Here is an 18,850-nt window from a genome sequence, read left to right on the forward strand (position 1 = left end):
TTGGCCAGGAGTCTGGCTCAGTCCCAGTCTTCTTGAGGCTAGAGAAAAATTGTAGCTGACAGCCTTCCCTTGGCTCCCTCACCTACTCCCTAATAAAGGCTTCCCCATCCCTTCCACAAGGCAGAAGTCAGTGGAGTTTAAAATAGCCTCAGAACACTTCCTGCTCTATTCTAATTGTGCTTTCATTCCATTTGACTTAGACCAATTGGAATGTTGAGGGAAAACCCCATGAGGCATCAAGCATGTGAGATAATGTGTCAGTCCCTCAAAAATGTTTGTCCATTCTACTATGTGTATCCATCATTGTTCCCTATCCATGAGAGCTCAGAACATGGGGGAAAACTAGCTCTCAGCACACTGCTGTTTCTTCTTTTTTAAAAATAGATCTGTCACCTCCATGAAATACTTCCTTACTCAACTATCGTAACAATTTGTCACAAATCTATCCACTGGCCAACACAATGAAGATTATGTATTCTGAACATTTTGTTTGGAAGTTATAGTTCTACAGCTGTCTAGCAAGGTTGCTATCTGACCCATGATTTCTCTCAATTAATTGCCTGGCACACTGCAGGTGTTTAATAAATACCTATGTAATGAATATTGTATTTTATACCCCTTTAAAAAGTGCACAATATTGTGTTTATGAGAAAAAGTCCTCAGGCTTCTCTTCTTCAGCTGATGAGGACATACTGGTCCCTTTCTTTTTGGCCCCCAGGAAAGAATTATTCACTTCACCAAACTACTAGGATGGTTCATAATGAAGAAGTTTCAGCATAGTTGAGATAAGAGTTGGAATAGGGACAAAGATGAATCTTTAGGAAGGAGCAATGGTAAGAGTTTCTACAAGGTCCCTAATTTCTACAGCATTAATCCTAGGAAGAGGTCAGCTGATTCCAGTCTCTCTCTGGAAAAAAAGAGAAAATCACAGCCAACAGCCTGGCTTTCTCATCTACATGCTGATAAAAGTTCCCCCAGTCCTTGCATAAGGCAGAGGTAAGTGAGGACTGAAAAAGCACTGTAACATTTTCTGTTCTTTTTTAATGGTGCTTTCATTCTCTTTGATTAGCCCAAATGGAACGCTGATGGAAAACATACTTTCACTGGGAAGATGTTCTTTATATCTTAGCCTCCTTGAAAGCCTTTACTTGACTACCCAAGCTAACACGGCCCCTACTACCATCAGTCACATTCTATCCCATTTTTTATTTTATTTTCCCTTAGTACTCATTGCAATCTAAAGAAGCCTATCCATCCATCATTCAATTGAACCGTTAGTCTACCATGTGCCTCCTTGTCCTGTTTCATATTTGAATCCTCTGTGCCTAGAATAATACCTGGCACATAGATAGCTCTCAAATATTTTTCAGTGAAAAGATGAACAGATGAATGACTATTTCGCCTCAGCTTTCAAAGCTTCAAACAATTACATCACCCTCCTCAAACCTTCAACCTGCTAATTAAGAGTGGTTGGGATGCAACTGGTTCCTATAGTTGCTTCTACTTCCACCCTCTGGATTTATTTACATCTTGGCTTCTTTGAGAATACACTTGAATTGCTGTGTGTTTCCTGTTTTTGTCTGTCATTCTGCAAATTCCTAATGGTCAGTGGATTCTTCACACTGAGCACAAGCACAAAAATACTCTTTTTTAAAAAAGATAATATGCTTTTTAAGGAAATAATAACAAAATTATGAATAGTCCTACAGAGCTCTAAGTTATCCATTCTAAAGCATTTTGATTAATGTGAAACATGAAATGTATTAGAATACCACTTTAATACTTTCATCATCTAACAATGAGTTAAAAATCAGGAAATATAAAATGTAAATTTAACAGATTAAAATCACAATTCTAATTTTAAAGCAAAGTATCACTTCCTAAGCATACAGTTTAAGTAAGCTAAGAGAACAATTCTTAAACGTGAAATTGTACATTTTATTGTACCTGAAATTTGTTGGGTTCATCAAGAGTTAGTTATACCAGAACAACTAACAGAGGCTTATACCTACTTTTTAATATACTGAGAATTTTATCTCATCTATTTAAATCAGCAATTTACATTAATTCATCATAATCATAATCTTTTATAGCTATATTTTATGTATTATATTTATATATCATATATTGCTGCAATAAAACTAAAAGCATAGATGATATCATTTTAGAGGCATTGTAATGTATCATTAACAGTCATTTATGATGTACATTGACTTTTTTCCCCACACTTTATAGCCAACCTGTATATTCACTATGCTTATAATATTCAATTGTCTTTCATAAACCATTTCTTAATCCTAAGCTTCATGGGATTTAAAAATACTCCATATTTATTAGAGGAATTTAATAGAATTTAGATTTCTTAGCTTAAAAAAACAGTTCTAATATTTTTCTTAATAATAGAATCACCTGCAAAGTGAAAAAAGAAAAAAAGAGCTGTGTGTGTGTATAAAACATCATTTTCACCAGAAGGGTCAACAGCAAGGAACCCTGTTTATGAGCCATATTAACACCAAACAGAAAGCTTAGCAATGCCTGTTTCTAAAAATAAATTCTATGTGTCGCTTGTTGTCATCATCAACCAGAGTCCTCTGTGCTTTGTGACAGAAAGCATCAAGGCTTCCTCTCTGCCTTTCCATAAGCATTATACATCACTATCCAAAGGCCTCCCCTTTCTGTCAAAGTGGCAGAGATAAAAAGAATTCTGCAATCACCCTAAGCACACATTTAAACATTATTGCCCCTTAAGCAGACAGTTATCATGTTGTTTTGGCAGCAGGAAGGAATCTGTGGTTTCACTTGAATGTTATTCTTCTTTATTTAAACTACTAGAAATAACCCAAAAATGACAGAATGCTCTTTCTATAAATAATCATTCCAGTGTAGAGTTATATTAGGAGGTAACTCAGATGGCATGATAACGCCTAACAAGCTAATCTTAGACCTGCAATGCCATAAGATAGAAATACGGAGGCTAAGAATAACTGACCCAAAGGAGTCAGCCTGCTAAAGAGAGCCACAGACATGTGGGCATCTGCAGATTTTAATGCATTTAATGATCTTCTGAAAGCTTTTTTCCCCTAGGAAAGCAGTAAATTATGTTGGTCATTAACATGACAATCAATAATGCTTTTACAATGTATTGAATCATAAAGATGGCTCAAGATTCTCACAGCAAATAAGATTCAAAATTAGTTGAGGAAACCAAAGAGTTGGGTCTTGAATAACCAGATAAGCATCTAACTGGTGAGTTTTATACATAAGCCACCTATAAAACATACAGTATTCATCCAATGAAATAAAACTTAAGATAAAGAAAACTGTGATATCATATTGGTGCATACAGACATTGCCATCCAGTTTTCACCCAAATGTCCAAACTGGACACAAATTGGACAAATATATATATTCAAAATAGGCAGAATCTAAATTTTGTTAGCTAGATCATTCTTTGGGCTCAAAACTTTGATGGTGCATGTAGAAATCAGGACTTGAGTGGAAACACAAACTTTATAAACTTCTCCTTGTCCCCATTTCTAGGTAAAGACCAGGGTGGTATAATTCAGACATTTTGGTTGAAAGAAACTGAAACCCATGGTGCTAACATTTGAAAAAAATACCTTCTTCAGCCACAACACATTAATAATGGTGCTCTTTTGCAGCGGTACAAACCTTACCTTTATGATCTGTGAGATGTTACTGTGAGCGTTAACAAACATAGGCCAAATGCACTGGGAATATTGGTTTTGTCCACAGTGTCTGTCATGGGATTTCGGAGGTTGCCTTAAGTTGGTCTCAGCCCTGTAAAGTGTTAACTTCCTCCAGTTTAACGATCAAGTTCTGGAACTCTGAAGTAAGGCTCTTCCAGCAAACCTTTCAACATAGTTGCTTATTTGTGCTGTAAACCTCTCGGGACTAAGAAGTGTGCCTAAATGTTTGCATATAAATATAGGTGATTCTACATTTTTAGCACCAAACAAATATGATAAACATTATCCTATGCTAAATATTTTTCTCTTTTAGAAAAAGTGGTAGGGGCATGGTTAAGAAGAAATCCATTCCTGACCCTGCCAGGTCCTAGCCGTGATGACCATCAGTAAATTTCACTGAAACTATGTTCTTATCTGAAAAATATACTGCAACTACTGCATACCTCATCAAACTGTGGAGAGGATTAAATGATAAAACAATGCCTGGTACAGAAAAAGCTTTTGAAACATTAGCTTATTATATCAATAATAATGACAGCAATAAAAAAAATTAAAAAAAAAAGAAAATATATGGGTCCAATCACTAAATTGAGACCAAACAACTAGATCAGAGTAGAATGTGGCAGGAAAACCAAGAAAATGATAACAGATGGTGATCATTTTTCTTTCTAATCTAAAATAAGTAGTTCCTGATATAAAATCACAGATTCAAATACATACCTGAATTCTGTTTGTAAGCAGATTTTAAAAACATCAATAAAACTTAATCAAGTTCCATTCTCCAGACATTTTTCTAGTTATCCTATGTGGGGTTCCCTGAAAACTTTCTGGGTAAACATGTTTCTACTAAAGCAAGAACTCTCGGTCCCAATGTAATTTAATAGAAAATCATTGAAATTTTCCCAGTTTTATGGGTTTGTTTTTAATTTGAAATTTTGAAAAAAAAAAAAAAAACACTCTATGACATTCTCATATTTTAACCGAATTTGGAAATGTTGTCATGCCTTAGCCACCCACCAAAACTTACCTCGAATAATTGAAAATAACATCCACACAGCTACAGTTGTGCCAATACTGAATATAAATTACGAATGAAACATATCAAATGCAAGTGGTAGACCATGAGGGGAAGAAGCAAGAAAGTGAAGTTCTGGGGTATTTCCAACCTTATCAACATGCAAAGAGTTTAATCATAAGTCAATGACTAGTTACGCTCTGTGGTTTGGTAAATTTCCTTCCTCCTTAAATGTAGTTTTCATTGGATTTAATTATTGGGTATTTTAAAAACACCAAATATAAAAGACCCATGACTTACTTTACTATGGAAAATTTAACACGGAAATAATAAATGCAATGGACTTCTAAAATGTAAGAATTACTTAGTTTTGTATTCATGAAGCATAGCATTATGGAGTAATCCTAAATAATGTTCTCTGATAACATTTGAAAGTACACATCATTTAGTATTATAAAAACTCATGTTTAAATTAAATTTGTTTTATGCAACTGAGTTAATGGAAGAAGAATGGAACTAGTGGGCACAAGGCATTTTTTTGTTCTTTCATTTCCTGACTGACAATCTTCTAAGATTAGAAAAGGGATAACTACCCGCAGTAAGGGCACTTCGAATCCCAAGCTACTAACTACTAGTACTTCAACTTCCTTTTAAGAAAAGGATAGACCTGATACACTGATTTGAAGCACATGCCAAAATATCTTTGAATTTCATCTAGAGAAAGCTTGTTTTAAAAGTCACTTTCATGGGCTTTTATTCCAATTAGATTGTTTTTAAAGTATTCCAATTCAGGAAAAAATTGTTAAAATGCAGTTTCCATTCCAGATTGTTAAAATTGTTCATTACTCTGGAAATGTAGTAATTATAACAACATACTGGCAAAGAAGTTGCATTCTGAATATTTTAAACACAATCCTCTTTTAATGTACTGAAAAGTTTACACATTAATAGATAAATTTGTCTTAATAGTTTCTGTATCCCTCAAAGCCAGTAATAAACGAAAATTTTACTCAAATTTATAATATATGCTTGTAATGCACCAGTCCACAATGTTGATTTTCCTCCTTTCTAAAAAAATGACTTGCAACCTAGAGATCCAGTCTTCTTCTACCATTACCTCAATCTCTTTATTAGGGGCTCCTTCTAGCAACAGATAGTACTAAGAAGTGCTTTCTATTCAATACTAGTAAAAGAAAAATTATCAGTGTTTAAATGGACATATATCTTCATGAACATGAAGTAACACACACAATTCAATTGAAAGAGAAATTACTTAGCCCACTTCCCTCACTTGATTATTTATATTTTGAGAAATTACAAACCAAAGAAAATTATAAAGAAGAGAATTCCGACCACCAATGAACACTGTAGCAGATACTGTGGTGCCTAGCTAACATCCATTCTTCTCACCCTGTCTTCTTCCATATAGAAACTAGATTATTAGCTGCAGCCTCCACCCTCCCTGGCTCAGCCATGGTCCCAGGGAACTATCACAGTGGTCCTATCCTTCTTTTCAATGACCAAGGATGATTTACTACCTAAATTTGGGGTAAAAAACTTCCTTCCTTAAGAAAACAGCCAAGGATGCAAAGTTTTCTCATCTGTAACTCTGGAATGTATCATTCTTGTAGACACAATGCCTGGAACTGCTACAATCAACCTGTGACTACTGGAGGAAACAGTCTTATGATGACACCAACTCTGAGGCCAGCGGAGTACAGCGGTATGAAGAACCTGACTGCTGCTGATATCATTCATCCCCTGGTGCTGCCTGGCTACCACGCTATGTTACTAAATGATAAATTCTCTTGTCATTTATTACTTCGAATAGACTCTTCTGTTACTTGCAGCGAAGACAACCTAGCTTATATACCTACTACTTACAGTTAAATCACTGTTAGTATTTTGGCACTGTAGCTTCTTGTGGGGGTGTATAAGAAACAGGTTTTTTTTTTTTCAAGATATGTGCATATTATAAAAATTCATACAAGGTAAAAAAGTATGACAATGAAAACAAAAGCCCCCTCTACCACCAACTCCAACACAACCACCAGACACACACAATTTCACCTGATTTCTTTCTATTTATACACAAATTCTCCTGGGAGACAGATAGATAAAATATACTTTTATAAAATGAGATCATACCACCAAAGTTTTATATTAAAAACGTTGAAATTAAATGTATTTATAATGAAAAAGTGTTATTGAAGGGACCATATACTAAATGTTTCCTTCCTCTAAAAGGTACTATTTCCAAAAAGATCTAAGGTTAAATGAAGAAACTATTTTAAAAAATCAGTGTTTGGAGTCTTTTTTCAAAACTATGTGTTTCTATTTTAAGCATCAGGGAGTCTGTCCCTGCTCAGAAAGGAGAAGATATTAGCACTTTCGCACATTCCTGCATCTCACCTCTCCCCAGTGCCTCATATGGATGAGCTTTATGAATATTTTTGCATTGCCCTACTTCATAAAATTTGCTTTCTGTCCTATAACCACAATCTCATAGTGTCTAAAGGGATTCAATGTTTGCCCCATTAATCTTACTATGTATGCATTCTTCGCTTCTGAATTTCATTTTTTGCTTTTAATTAAGGTTCATTTCTTCACTGTGTAGGTTTCATTGTCAAGCAGTCTAGTTCACGTTTGAGAAATTCCAACCTGCCTACCTATTTTCTCTATATTTTAATAACATCTCGACTAGGTGGAACACTGGGTTGTACTTCTTTTACAACTTCAGAGATTTTTCTCCATTATCTTCTGGCACTGAATGTTGGATAAGCTTGAAAAGCCTTCCTGAGTTTCACACATTCCCTTCCTCCCCTCACTGCAGATTTTGCTTTACCTGCCTGAAACCCTGAAGAATTATCTGAATTTCAATAGCCCAGTTGGGATAGATATGACTCTGTGCTGGGCATTTGCAGCAAATTTTCCTAAAGGATGGAATCTCTTTCAATCTGCAGATTTTTTTTTTTCCTTTTCAGTGAAATAATCTTTCTTCACTTTTACAAAATGATCTTCTGTTTCAATGTTTTGGAATATCAACTTCAGGGACACAAATAAACTTTTTGTTACACTGTCTTTGTCTTTCTTATTGACTTCTTTCCAATTGCTTTAATCCATTTTCCTTTTTTAATCCCTGATTGTCTCCAGCCTTTCCTCTTTGTTAGTAAAGATTTTCACTGGTGTCTATTCTGTTTCCTGCTATTTCTAATGAATATTTTTGTTCTATAATTATCATGCTTTTTTTCATTCTAAATTTGTTTCCCTAGACCTAAAATATCCCTTTTCATCCCATTCTATTGTTTTATTGTCTCATCTTTGAGCTCTTGTTTTAGGGAATTTATGTTCTTATTAAGAACTTGCTTGCTCTATTTGTGGGGAGCAATTATATATATATATTAGACAATTCCATGGATTCAGTGAGTTGGTGTCTTCTTGGTAGAATCTCTAAGACTACTTGGGGAAGGGTATTTCACTGCAAAGACTTATAGATCATTTTTCCAAGTTAGTGGTGCTCTGAAGCCTTCATTTCTCGAGAGAGGCAGTGTTTGCTCACCTTCCTCCATTTCACAGTTTCTCTTCCAGAATCCTTTCTACTATTCCTCAGTCACAAGAGAAAAACACCACCACCACCAAAAGCTGGGGATATCCACTCAGTTTGCTTCCCTCCAGATTTGGGAATGTTAGCGAGAATTTTCAGGAAGTTGTCATCTTGTCAGAAAAATTCTAAGGAGGAGCAGGATTTAGGCCCTGTTAAGTCTCACTGTTCTGATCAAAGTTCCTTGCTTCCATTTTTCCCTTGACTACCAGTTTCTGAGATACGTTGCATTAGGCTGCATCATTTTCTTTGCTCAGTCAATGCTGAATATTGTGCATGTGGGGTGCGGAGGTGCTGGCTTATTACTACTTTAGGATCATTTCATTATCGATCAGTAGTGAGAAATTATGTGGTACATTTTCAAATGTCTCATCTCTAAAATCAAAATCATGATTTTAAATTCAGAATTTGAGCTTATTTAAGTCTTTGGAGGGGATTTATTGAATTTTTTTCACTTAATGGACATAACAATTATGCCACCCGTGTCACCCCAGAAATGTCACATACTCGTTCTTGTCCCCATTCTCAATGGGCCTATTTATAACTAGCTTTCTGACTGCTACCGATCAAATATTCCAATTGATAACAGCCTTCTAAGTGGAGATAACCTGAGTTAGAGAACAGCAAAATAGTAATTATGGGGAATACCAGAAGTGATTCTTGACATGACAGGAGCATTTCACAGACTCACATTTTCATAATTAGATTCTGCTTTCCAAGTAGACATGAACGACTACTGAATCTAAAATGTTCCTTTTCCCTCAGAGATAAAAGGATTCTGACAGGGTGAAGACACATTTTCCTTAAAGGAAATTCAGAATTTAGGTTCAAATGTTTTTCTTTTATACTCTAAAATAAGAATGCATAGGGAAAATATGAGTTTTCCGTATTGCCAATGTATTTTACATTGATGTGTACAAACTCAAGGAAATTCTTTCATAATAATCATTCCAATATTGTCTGGATAGCTCTGCTGTCCAATGCATTAAGCAACAAGCCTGGCAATGCAAGAACAACCCGAATTCTGCCAGCTACTGCTGAGTGACCTGGGTCAGTGCTTGTACGGGCTTCAGTTTCCGCCACAGTTATCACTTATATTGGCCTCCACAAGCCACAAGAGTGGTGACTGACCTGGCAAAATGCATCACTCATACTGAATTCCAAGATTCAATGTAATAATGCTTTCTGTTAAAAAGACATTAGCAGAATACATTTTAGAACCTAATTCTACCTTAGATGTCTAGCCTGGCTGGATCAATATTAGGGGGGAAAAAATGGAACCATAGAAAACACCTGTAATTCAATAGTATATAAAGAACTTGAAAGAAAAAAATAATCATCCATCTATTAATGCATATTATCCAATATAACTAGAATAACAAATGGGAACTCTAAAGCGATGACTAACAACAAAACAGAGCTTTTTAAACAATTAATGTCAAGAAATCTGTTGTTGGGGTTGCACTGTCCAATTACATATTCTGCAACTTCTTTGCCTTTGATTATTATGTAATGAGACATTTCACAGAACACATGCACACACACTAACCACTTTGATTTAAAGTCACAATTTGCCCAAGGAAAGAATTTAATTCTTATCAGATCAGGAAAACAAAAAAACAAAAAACAACAAACAAACAAACAAAAACCCCAAAAAGCTCATTTATAAGATAACTAAAGAAAACCTATTATCAAAATTAAAAATCATTCCCCTATGTGACATACAATCTAGCTCATCTGGCTTATACAGCGAGACTGACCATGGTATTGGAGAGCCAGGAACCCAGGTTCTTTCACTAAAAGTAGTAATAATAATAGTGAGTACACACTTTAATGACATGTTACCTTTGAACCTCACAAGAATGCCAAAAGGTACGCATCATTATTCTTCATTATTCTCCAGTTTACAGATGAGTAAACCAGGTACACAATTGTCTAGCAGCAGAGCTCTTGCGTGAACACAGAGCTTTTGACTCCTAGAACAGTGCTCCCTCCACCACCCTGCACTGCTACCATTTATCCTTTTCTCTTTCAGAAAAGACTCCATCCATCTCTAAACCTATCAATCACATCCATGCCACTGGTCCAAAAGGGAGTTGAACAACATTTGTAGCTAAATTAAGACAAACATAGCCCTAATTTAGCAATTAACTTAAAGGACAAACCCTACTGACATGGGTCACCAGCGTCCCTTTCAATTCCCCCTACACTTACATACCCGAAATTTGCTGCATATTAGAACTGTTCAGGATTTTAAAAATCCCCATACCCAGGCAGTTTCTCATACCATTTATATCAGAAACACTAGGTGTGGACCCCAGGAATCAGTAGGTTGCAAAATACTTCTGATGAATCCACCTTTGAGAGCCACTGCCTCAAGTACATAAGACTAGGGGAATTAAACTTAACAGTGCATTACATTAAACAAAATAAAATGTTACAGGACATGGCAGGAAGAATGCAAATGTTTTTAAGTTTCAAATTTTAAAAATAAATAGAAATTGGAGTTTCCTTATTTTTATACCAGACAGGTTTGGGAGTTGATGTCAATTGACATCACTTTTCATTTAATAGCTGGTGCTTAAATGTTGCTTCCTGTAAAACTGACAATAGCACAGTCTCAAGTGCTTCCTTGCTTGAAAATATTGTTGATTTGTATAAAAATCATTAAATGTCAGAAAATGACAATGCCAACTGAAATCGGGGTGAATTTACATATGATTATCAAAGACACTGAAAAACAGTGAAGCTTGCAAACACCTGTAGCAAGATTCAGCGCCAGCACTGTCACTGCTTGAAAGGCACAGCTTTGTTTCCACCATGTGAAAGAAACATTAAACTTGTTCACAGAGATAAGGACTAAAAGTATAAACTGCAGTACCAAAAAGATCTCTAAAATAGTAATTTCAATAGTTGATTGATATTTAAAAACTAAAATGCTAAATTAAATGACCAGTTCCATCAGAGACGCACCAGCTGACCCCTCCCCAAGCTTTTGTCAACTTTATAGACACAAAGATAACAAACTGTACTGAAATTCTGGTACTTTTGCTTTAGATAAGCAGACACTACTAAATAATATAATTTCTGTCACTTAAGTATAAACACACCAAATTGTACAAAATTGACATTTTATTCTGATTTTGTGAAAAAACTGGTTCAACAGAAGGATCTTAATCATCATAACTAACCAAGGTTTAAAGAAAACTTGCTTCAAACATAGATGCAGAGATGAGAAGGTGTTCAATCCAAAAACAGACATCTTGCCAACCTGTGGAATATTTCCTTCCCATCTAGCTCTACTAAGTAAATGCTGCTTTATGTTACATTCTTATCATGGAAATCTAGGTGATCTATAATTATGATTAAGCCCACAGAGGAACGCAGAAGATGTGAGGGAGAACTTGAAGCCAGTTTAGATCAAAACATGCAGGAGAACCAAAACAAAAAGTCCCCCAAGCTTTATGAGCTAGCTGTAGGGAATAAATATGAAAAACAACAATTACAAGTAAGTGCTATTGCCTAGAGAGTCTGCTCTTGGAACAAATAGAAATTGATAAAGCTGACAAGCTTCATCTCCCATCAGCACAAGCACCGACACAGAGAAATTAGAAATGGGAATCTGTTTCTGTTATTCTTTAAAACACTGCACCTGCATATAACACCTTTATGTGTGTGTTACGCCATCGCATCTGCCTGACAATGCTAGACTCCCCAAATGTTTTGAAGAAAACGAAAATAACCATCTGCTAATAATAATTTTATCTCATCCTAAGTAGTTTCATTTTGGGCTGATGAGAAAAAGCCACATAAAACTACCTTCACAACTCCTGTAGCAAACACATTTCAGAAGGTAGGTCTATAAATAGACGTGCTTCTGTATGCACACTGTAAATAAAAAATCATCAGGCTAGAGGAGGCTGCAATTTAAACTGGAGCCCCAATATGAACTTACCTGATTTTTAAAGTCCCATCAGAATACGCTTACAATCAGTAGAGACCTCCTTTTCCTAGCTGCAGAGTAAGGCAAAACACCCCCAACTACATTTTACTTATCTCAGTCCCAACCTTCATCAGAAGCTTTGCGATTTCATTCAGAAGCAGCCTGTCCCTGGGCAGACTGAATATGCACAGAGACAGTAATGGAAGGGATCTAAGTTAAACCCTACAGACGCACCAAGAAAATAGCAACATCAACACCAAAAAGCAGCAAACCCTTCAGCGAGGTGCTTTTCTTAGCTCCATTTCCCAAGTCAGCTCCCTTTCACACGGAAAATGTTTCAGTTATGAAAAAGGATCTTACCTGAGCTGATCATACTGTGCATTCTCTGCTGAGCCAAGAGCTGCTCGCGTCCCGCCACCCCATCTGAAGAAAAACACGAGTCAGTCTCGTAAATTGTCTGCAGCATATTCCAATCACTTACTTCAGCTCCATGAAAGATTCATCACTGCTCCGTGCACGGGCCCCAGGAGCTACCCTGGCCAGTCCTCCCTCCTCCCCGAGGAAAAGCAGCAGAGGATCAACTTCGACAATGATTTCCTTTCTGTTAATATGGACACACACTTTTCAAAAGACCTGGACCCTTGTCCTCTGTTACCAACCTGTGTACAAAGCAGAAAGGAGCAAGTGGATGCTATAGCTCTCTGGAGTTTAGGCTATCCCGGAAACTAAAAGCAGGTGGGCAATAGGAATGTGCTTCAGGGTTATGGCTTTGTCAGAATAAGTAGAAAAATATTAACTCTACCCACGAGAAAAAGAAACTAATTAAACCTGGCTTATAGTTCCTCAGGCTGCTAGAGTTTCGTTGCAAGAACCGTCAGTCCTGCAAGTGGCTTCAGCCGGTGCCCTTCTCCTATCTGTTTGTGTGTGTCTCTTCCCCCTCTCTGGTCTCTCTCAGCTCAAGTTGGCTAAAGCTAGTGATAATCCATTTGCATATGAATCAACAACAGCATGGCCCACAGGCACAGAAATAGAACAATGGTCGGCCTGAGCCAAAAATAGGTCAAGCATGGCCGAGTGATTGGAGCCTGCATTAATGCATTTAAAAATACCCCAGCAAACCCAGCTGTCCAGCCTCTATCTTTCAAACCATAATTCTCTATTGCAGGGCCTTAAAAGCAATTAACTCTTTCCTCCCTCCAAGCTTGCTTTACACACTGTGTTTCCAGACTGGCGATTTGCTTCCAAAGAAAGGAAGGGAAAAAAAAAAAATTAAGAATCATAATTCTAAGAGGGCAAATGCACATACATTTAATTTCATTTTATTTTTGTACTATGTGTTTTTGGAAGAGCAAGGAGAGAAGTGCAGAGCTCTGTATTGGTTCTAAAATAATACTGGAAGCTTTTGCTCATAATGTGGTTTCTGCCTCACCCACGCACAGCAATCCTGGTGTTCTATTTTTGTTGCCTGTTTCTCTGGCTACACTGCAGTTGGCTGTAGCACTAGAAGCTTTTCTGCCTTCTAGTTTCAAGACTGACAGGAGATTTAGTAGAGGTAGTTTCGGAAAACAAGCACACCCTAGAATAAAATGTTTATGGAAGACTGGCTTGATTTTTCACTAGGTCTTTATGCAAGGCAATTGTCCATTTCACAAATCTTAATGCTAACTTAGTATCACCTATCAATTTTATTACATTCAGTCTCTATTATATCTAAATTAAATACACACACACACACACACACACACATACACACATACACATACAGCTTAATCCTAAAAATGTTCCCTCTGTTTCTACCTCTCAGGCTAAATTCAATTTTTCCTGCAAAAGGGAAAAAGAAAGTGTCGGTACTTTCTTATGGATGGATGCACAATTACTAAATACATGCACCTGTGGATCAATAAGTAAATATGGTCAGTCCCCAACTTGGAACACCCTGCATTCATCTCTGCATTGGTTGTTTGAAATACAAACCTCACTTTCCTATAGAAATCACATTTATAATAGTTGAGGAATTCCCAGAATAAGACACATTGTGGAATTCACCTGTAAATGAGCTATAGTATATTGCACTAAAAATCCTGTAGCCTCTGGTGTACACTTAGAACATCATTTCTATATTAGAAATAAATTCTGCATCACAAATTGAGTTACTAGCATCTAGCCACTCCCAAGGGCAAACCCTAAAGTGAAAATCCACTGGTCATAGTAGCTCTTCTCCCTTTTTTAAAGTAGATCGGCAAGAAAATGTAATTCCAAAGGCATTAGTAGAAAATGGCTCTGAATTTTCCTTCTTTCATAGATTAACTCCTACTTATTAAGCAATTATCTTTGGACCAAAAAAAATTACAAATTTTTTAAAGTTGTTACAAACTACATTTGACTTAAGCTAAACAAGAAAAACCTTATATTCCTTTCAGTGGAAAAACTGTTTTAATTCCATCTGATATTACAAGTAAACTTTCACTCAGTTAAGAAACTGGTGTATAAAATTCAAGGGGTGGAAATCCTGTGGATCTGGCAATTTACTTCAGGGATTATGTAACCAACCGTAGCTTTTTAGACCTAGGAAGAAATTTAGAGATTGCCTACAATGGTGTCTAAACTCTCTGTCCCCCAGGATGCCAAGGCACCTGCGAGGTAACTCACAGTGTTCTTCGGAAGAGGTTCTTCCCCCAACCAGGGCAGACTTACTTTTATCTGTTTACATTCGAGTATGTAAGATTTCTTTTGAACAATGACTACTCATATAATGCAAAAATCAAGAAAAAATATGGTGGATGATTACAGTGATGCTAAGTCTAGTACTAGACTTGAAATAATTTTGTTATATATAGATAGCAAATCATGATGCTGTGCACCAGGAACTAACATAGTATTATAGGTTAATTATACCTCAAAAACAAACTCATTAAAAAAAAAAAAAAAGAACAGATTTGTCATTACCAGAGGTGAGGGGTAGGAAAAAGAAATGGATGAAGGTGGTCAAAGGTATGTTTCCAGTTATAATATATATATTATAACATGTAAGATACTAGGGATGTAATGTACAACATAATACATATAATTAACAGTGCTCTATATTATATATGAAAGTTAAGAGAGTAAATCCTAAGAGTTCTCTTCACAAGGAAAATTTTTTTTTGCTTTTTCTTTTATTTTGTGTCTATATATGATGATGAATGCTCACTAAACTTACTGTAATCATTTCATGATGTATGTAAGTCATTATGCCATACCCCTTAAACTTAGGTAGTGCTGTATGTCAATTATATCTCAATAAAGCTGGAAAGAAAAAATAACTGAAATCCACATACGTAGTACAAATGTTCTTTCTCTTTTACACATAAAGAAAGTAAAGAGAATTTCTGAGAGTTAAAAAGGATGCAAAAGTACTGTCTGATGGAGTTATGGCTAAAGAGATTTGTTTTGTCTCTAACAGGTAGTCTAACCAAGTAGGTCCAGCATTCATGTTCTCAAATCCACCATCTTATCCCTTAGAATGCAAATAATTATCTTAGATATTCAGAATAAGCTTTAATATTACCTACTGATGAAAAATAGAAGCACTGTTTATTGTCTCAGAGTGGTTTGAAACAGAATATACAAAACTAGTGGTAAACACATGAGAGAGACAACAAAAATCCTAGTACAGATCTTCCTTGACCCAAGATGGGGGTGACTTCCTGATAAAGCCCCAAATGGAAATATCATTAAATCAAAATGCATTTAATACACTTAACCTACCAAACATTGTAGCTTAGCCTAGCCTACTTTAAACATGCTCAGAACCCTTACATAAGCCTACAGTTGGACAAAAGCATCTAACACAAAGCCTATTTTATAATCAAATATTGAACATCTCATGTACTCGATTGAATCCTGTGCTGAAAGTGAAAAACAGAATGGTTGTGCAGGTACAGAATGGTTGTGTGATGACTGAGGTTGACTAGGAGCTATGCTCCTTGCTGCTGCCCGGCGTCTTCAGGGAATATGAAAAGGCATATCACTAGTATGGGAAAAGATCAAAATTCAAAGTAAGGTTTCTTCTGAATACATTATCATTTTTGCACAACAGTAAAGTCAAAAACCGTAGATGGAACTGAAACTGTACATAATGATCAGTCAAATCCATTTCACCTGCCTTCACTGATCAAGATTGTTTTAAGATTTGCATGTCCTCCAAGGGCACGCAGCCTAAACAATAAGATGTTTGCCTGAGTAGTTTTCTAGGAACTTGGAGTCAGCTGTGTGTGGTCAGAGTGAGCTGGTTAAAACTGGAGAGGATCACGGACCCTTAAACAGGCATGCCGGGTGCCTGCTAGGTGACCTTTTGAACATGCAGAAACCTGTAGCTTAGTTACACCTGTGCGAATTGACAGTTACCACACCTTTTCTCAATCACCTTCCACGCTCCCCACTTTCCCCCCGCTCCCCAAGCCTCAGACCACCCTGCTTCTTTATTCCTTACCCCATCAATATTCCTAGCCCTTTGCCTTCAGGGAGGTGGATCTGGGGTTTGTTCTCCCATCTCCTCACGAGGTCGGTCACCTTTTGAGTAAGCCGTCTATTTGCTGCAAACCTCTGGTGTTTCAGCATTTTGGCTCATTGTGTGTATAGGGCAGGATGAACCTGGTTCAGCAACAGAACCATCAAGCTTGGGGACCATCTGTATTGACATAATATATATCTTTTGTTGTTTTACATGTAAATTATACCCTCAAACTACAATTTATAAAAGTATTCTCCAAGCTTTTATAATCATGAAAAATAAAATAAAATAAAACTCCAATAGAGCGAGTTAGTAACAATCCATTTCTCAGAGGTTCCAGGACAGGGTATTCCATATAAAATAGAATAAATAATCGGTCTTCTTCATGTTGACCAAGTTATTTAACTTGAGGTTTATTTATATTTCATTCCTGCATTCTTCCAGCATTTTTATTGTCATTAGCAGTCTTGTCTTTCAACTTTTGATAATGAAAACTTAGTTTAGAGTAAAAAGACATTGGACACATAAAATAGATAACACTGGTTTCTGGGAGCTAAAAATAGCATCATTAAAACCTCCACCAAGTATACTGATCACCATAGTTCTGTTATCCAAGAGCTTAAATATTAAGAATGTTGAGGTAATTCTTCTCACATCATTGCAACGATGTCGGTAAAAAAAATGTGACTAGATTCTTTCTGGGTATTTATAAAACCAGTTTTACTGACTAGGGAAAAATACATTAAATTTTATGTTACAAGAACTGTAACAAGCTAATATGAATGCCAGGCTAGAATAGATGGACAGTTTTTAAAATGTCAGTGTAATCAATTTTAATTCAATTTACTAAACTTTTTGAAAATTGATCTGAATATTACATTTTACATTTATTTAAATAATAAGTGAAAAAGAATAGGAAAAAAAACCAGGTTCCCAGTTTAATAGAAAATCAGCATGGGAACTGAATCCTAATGCAAAATGTCATTCAAAAGTAATTATGATAATTCCAATTCTTTTTATGGGCATATAGGCAAAACAGATTTTTTTAATTAAACATTTAGATTCAACTTTAACTAAAAATTTGAATTATAGATTAAAAAAATCTATATGGCATCAAAATATTTCCATAAATATCTTCAGTCATCTAGATGACTGAAGACTCACCTGGAAAAAAGCAAAGAAGAAAGTATAACCTGACTTATTCAATGATAATAATTCATCCTCTGTTCATCTGTAATCAAGCACAGATCTTTCATGCAGTACCAAATACTATGGTTCTAGAATCTAGAGACAGAATAAGATTTAAAACTTGTTTGCCTGAAGTACTAAATTGTGCTTTACAGAAAAGCTACAGGTTACTCCCCAAGGGCTATAAGGCCTCCATTCACTCTCTTACTCATGTTGCTGCTTCTTCTGTCCTCACACTTCTCACACTATTGTCACAGCATTGAAGTTATATACATTGCCTGCAGGCAACAGACTTGACTCCCTAGACCACCACCTCCACACCAGTAACAGGAAAGAGAGGGAAAGGACAGTGTACTAATTTTTATTTTGAACTAAGTAGCTTATTCATCTGAATTTTCTCTCTCTTGGAGAAACATCATCAATTCTTATTAAACAGTGGATACTCAATTTATGAGTGATTCTTCTGTCCTATAACAACCCAATTGGCTACCAAACAGTCTTCAGATAAGGAATCTTGACTGGACCCAAAAGGTATGAGAAAACACATCAGCAATGAAATTGCAGGGAAACTTTCATATGAAAACTAAACAACAACATCAACAAAAACTCTAGAATTGTTGGCCTTGCTTTGATGGAAAATAATTTCTTCCCTAACTCTTCCCTTTAAATTGGATGTGTTGATCCAGGATTTATTCCACTTTTAGGGGATTACAGAGCATCAGGATCACCTGGGCACTTGTTAGAAATGCAATGTATTGGGCCAGAACCACTAAATGAACTCTGGGGGGAATCTGTATTTTACAAGCCCTCCAAGTGATTCTGATGCACAATAAAGTTTGAGAACCAGTAGATAAGATTATCCTGTCCAAAGCAATGATTAGATGGCTAGAGATATAAATAG

General features: G+C 36.1%; 1 protein-coding gene across 5 annotated transcripts in view; it reads right to left on the reverse strand.

Annotated features, from left to right (window-relative positions):
- HDAC9 (histone deacetylase 9) overlaps positions 1 to 18,850 on the reverse strand; it is a 682,621-nt gene that overhangs the window by 452,832 nt on the left and 210,939 nt on the right. For 4 of the 5 annotated variants that reach the window (XM_064487516.1, XM_064487519.1, XM_064487517.1 and 1 more), the window contains exon 3: positions 12,630 to 12,692. In XM_064487516.1, coding sequence (XP_064343586.1) covers positions 12,630 to 12,692 — 63 coding nt within the window. Of the gene's footprint in view, positions 1 to 12,629; positions 12,693 to 13,097; positions 13,461 to 18,850 lie in introns of those variants that run through there. The other variant, XM_064487520.1, reaches the window with a different exon arrangement.

Source organism: Camelus dromedarius, chromosome 7 (genome assembly GCF_036321535.1).
Source record: "Camelus dromedarius isolate mCamDro1 chromosome 7, mCamDro1.pat, whole genome shotgun sequence".
In the NCBI taxonomy this organism is placed as follows: domain Eukaryota; kingdom Metazoa; phylum Chordata; class Mammalia; order Artiodactyla; family Camelidae; genus Camelus; species Camelus dromedarius.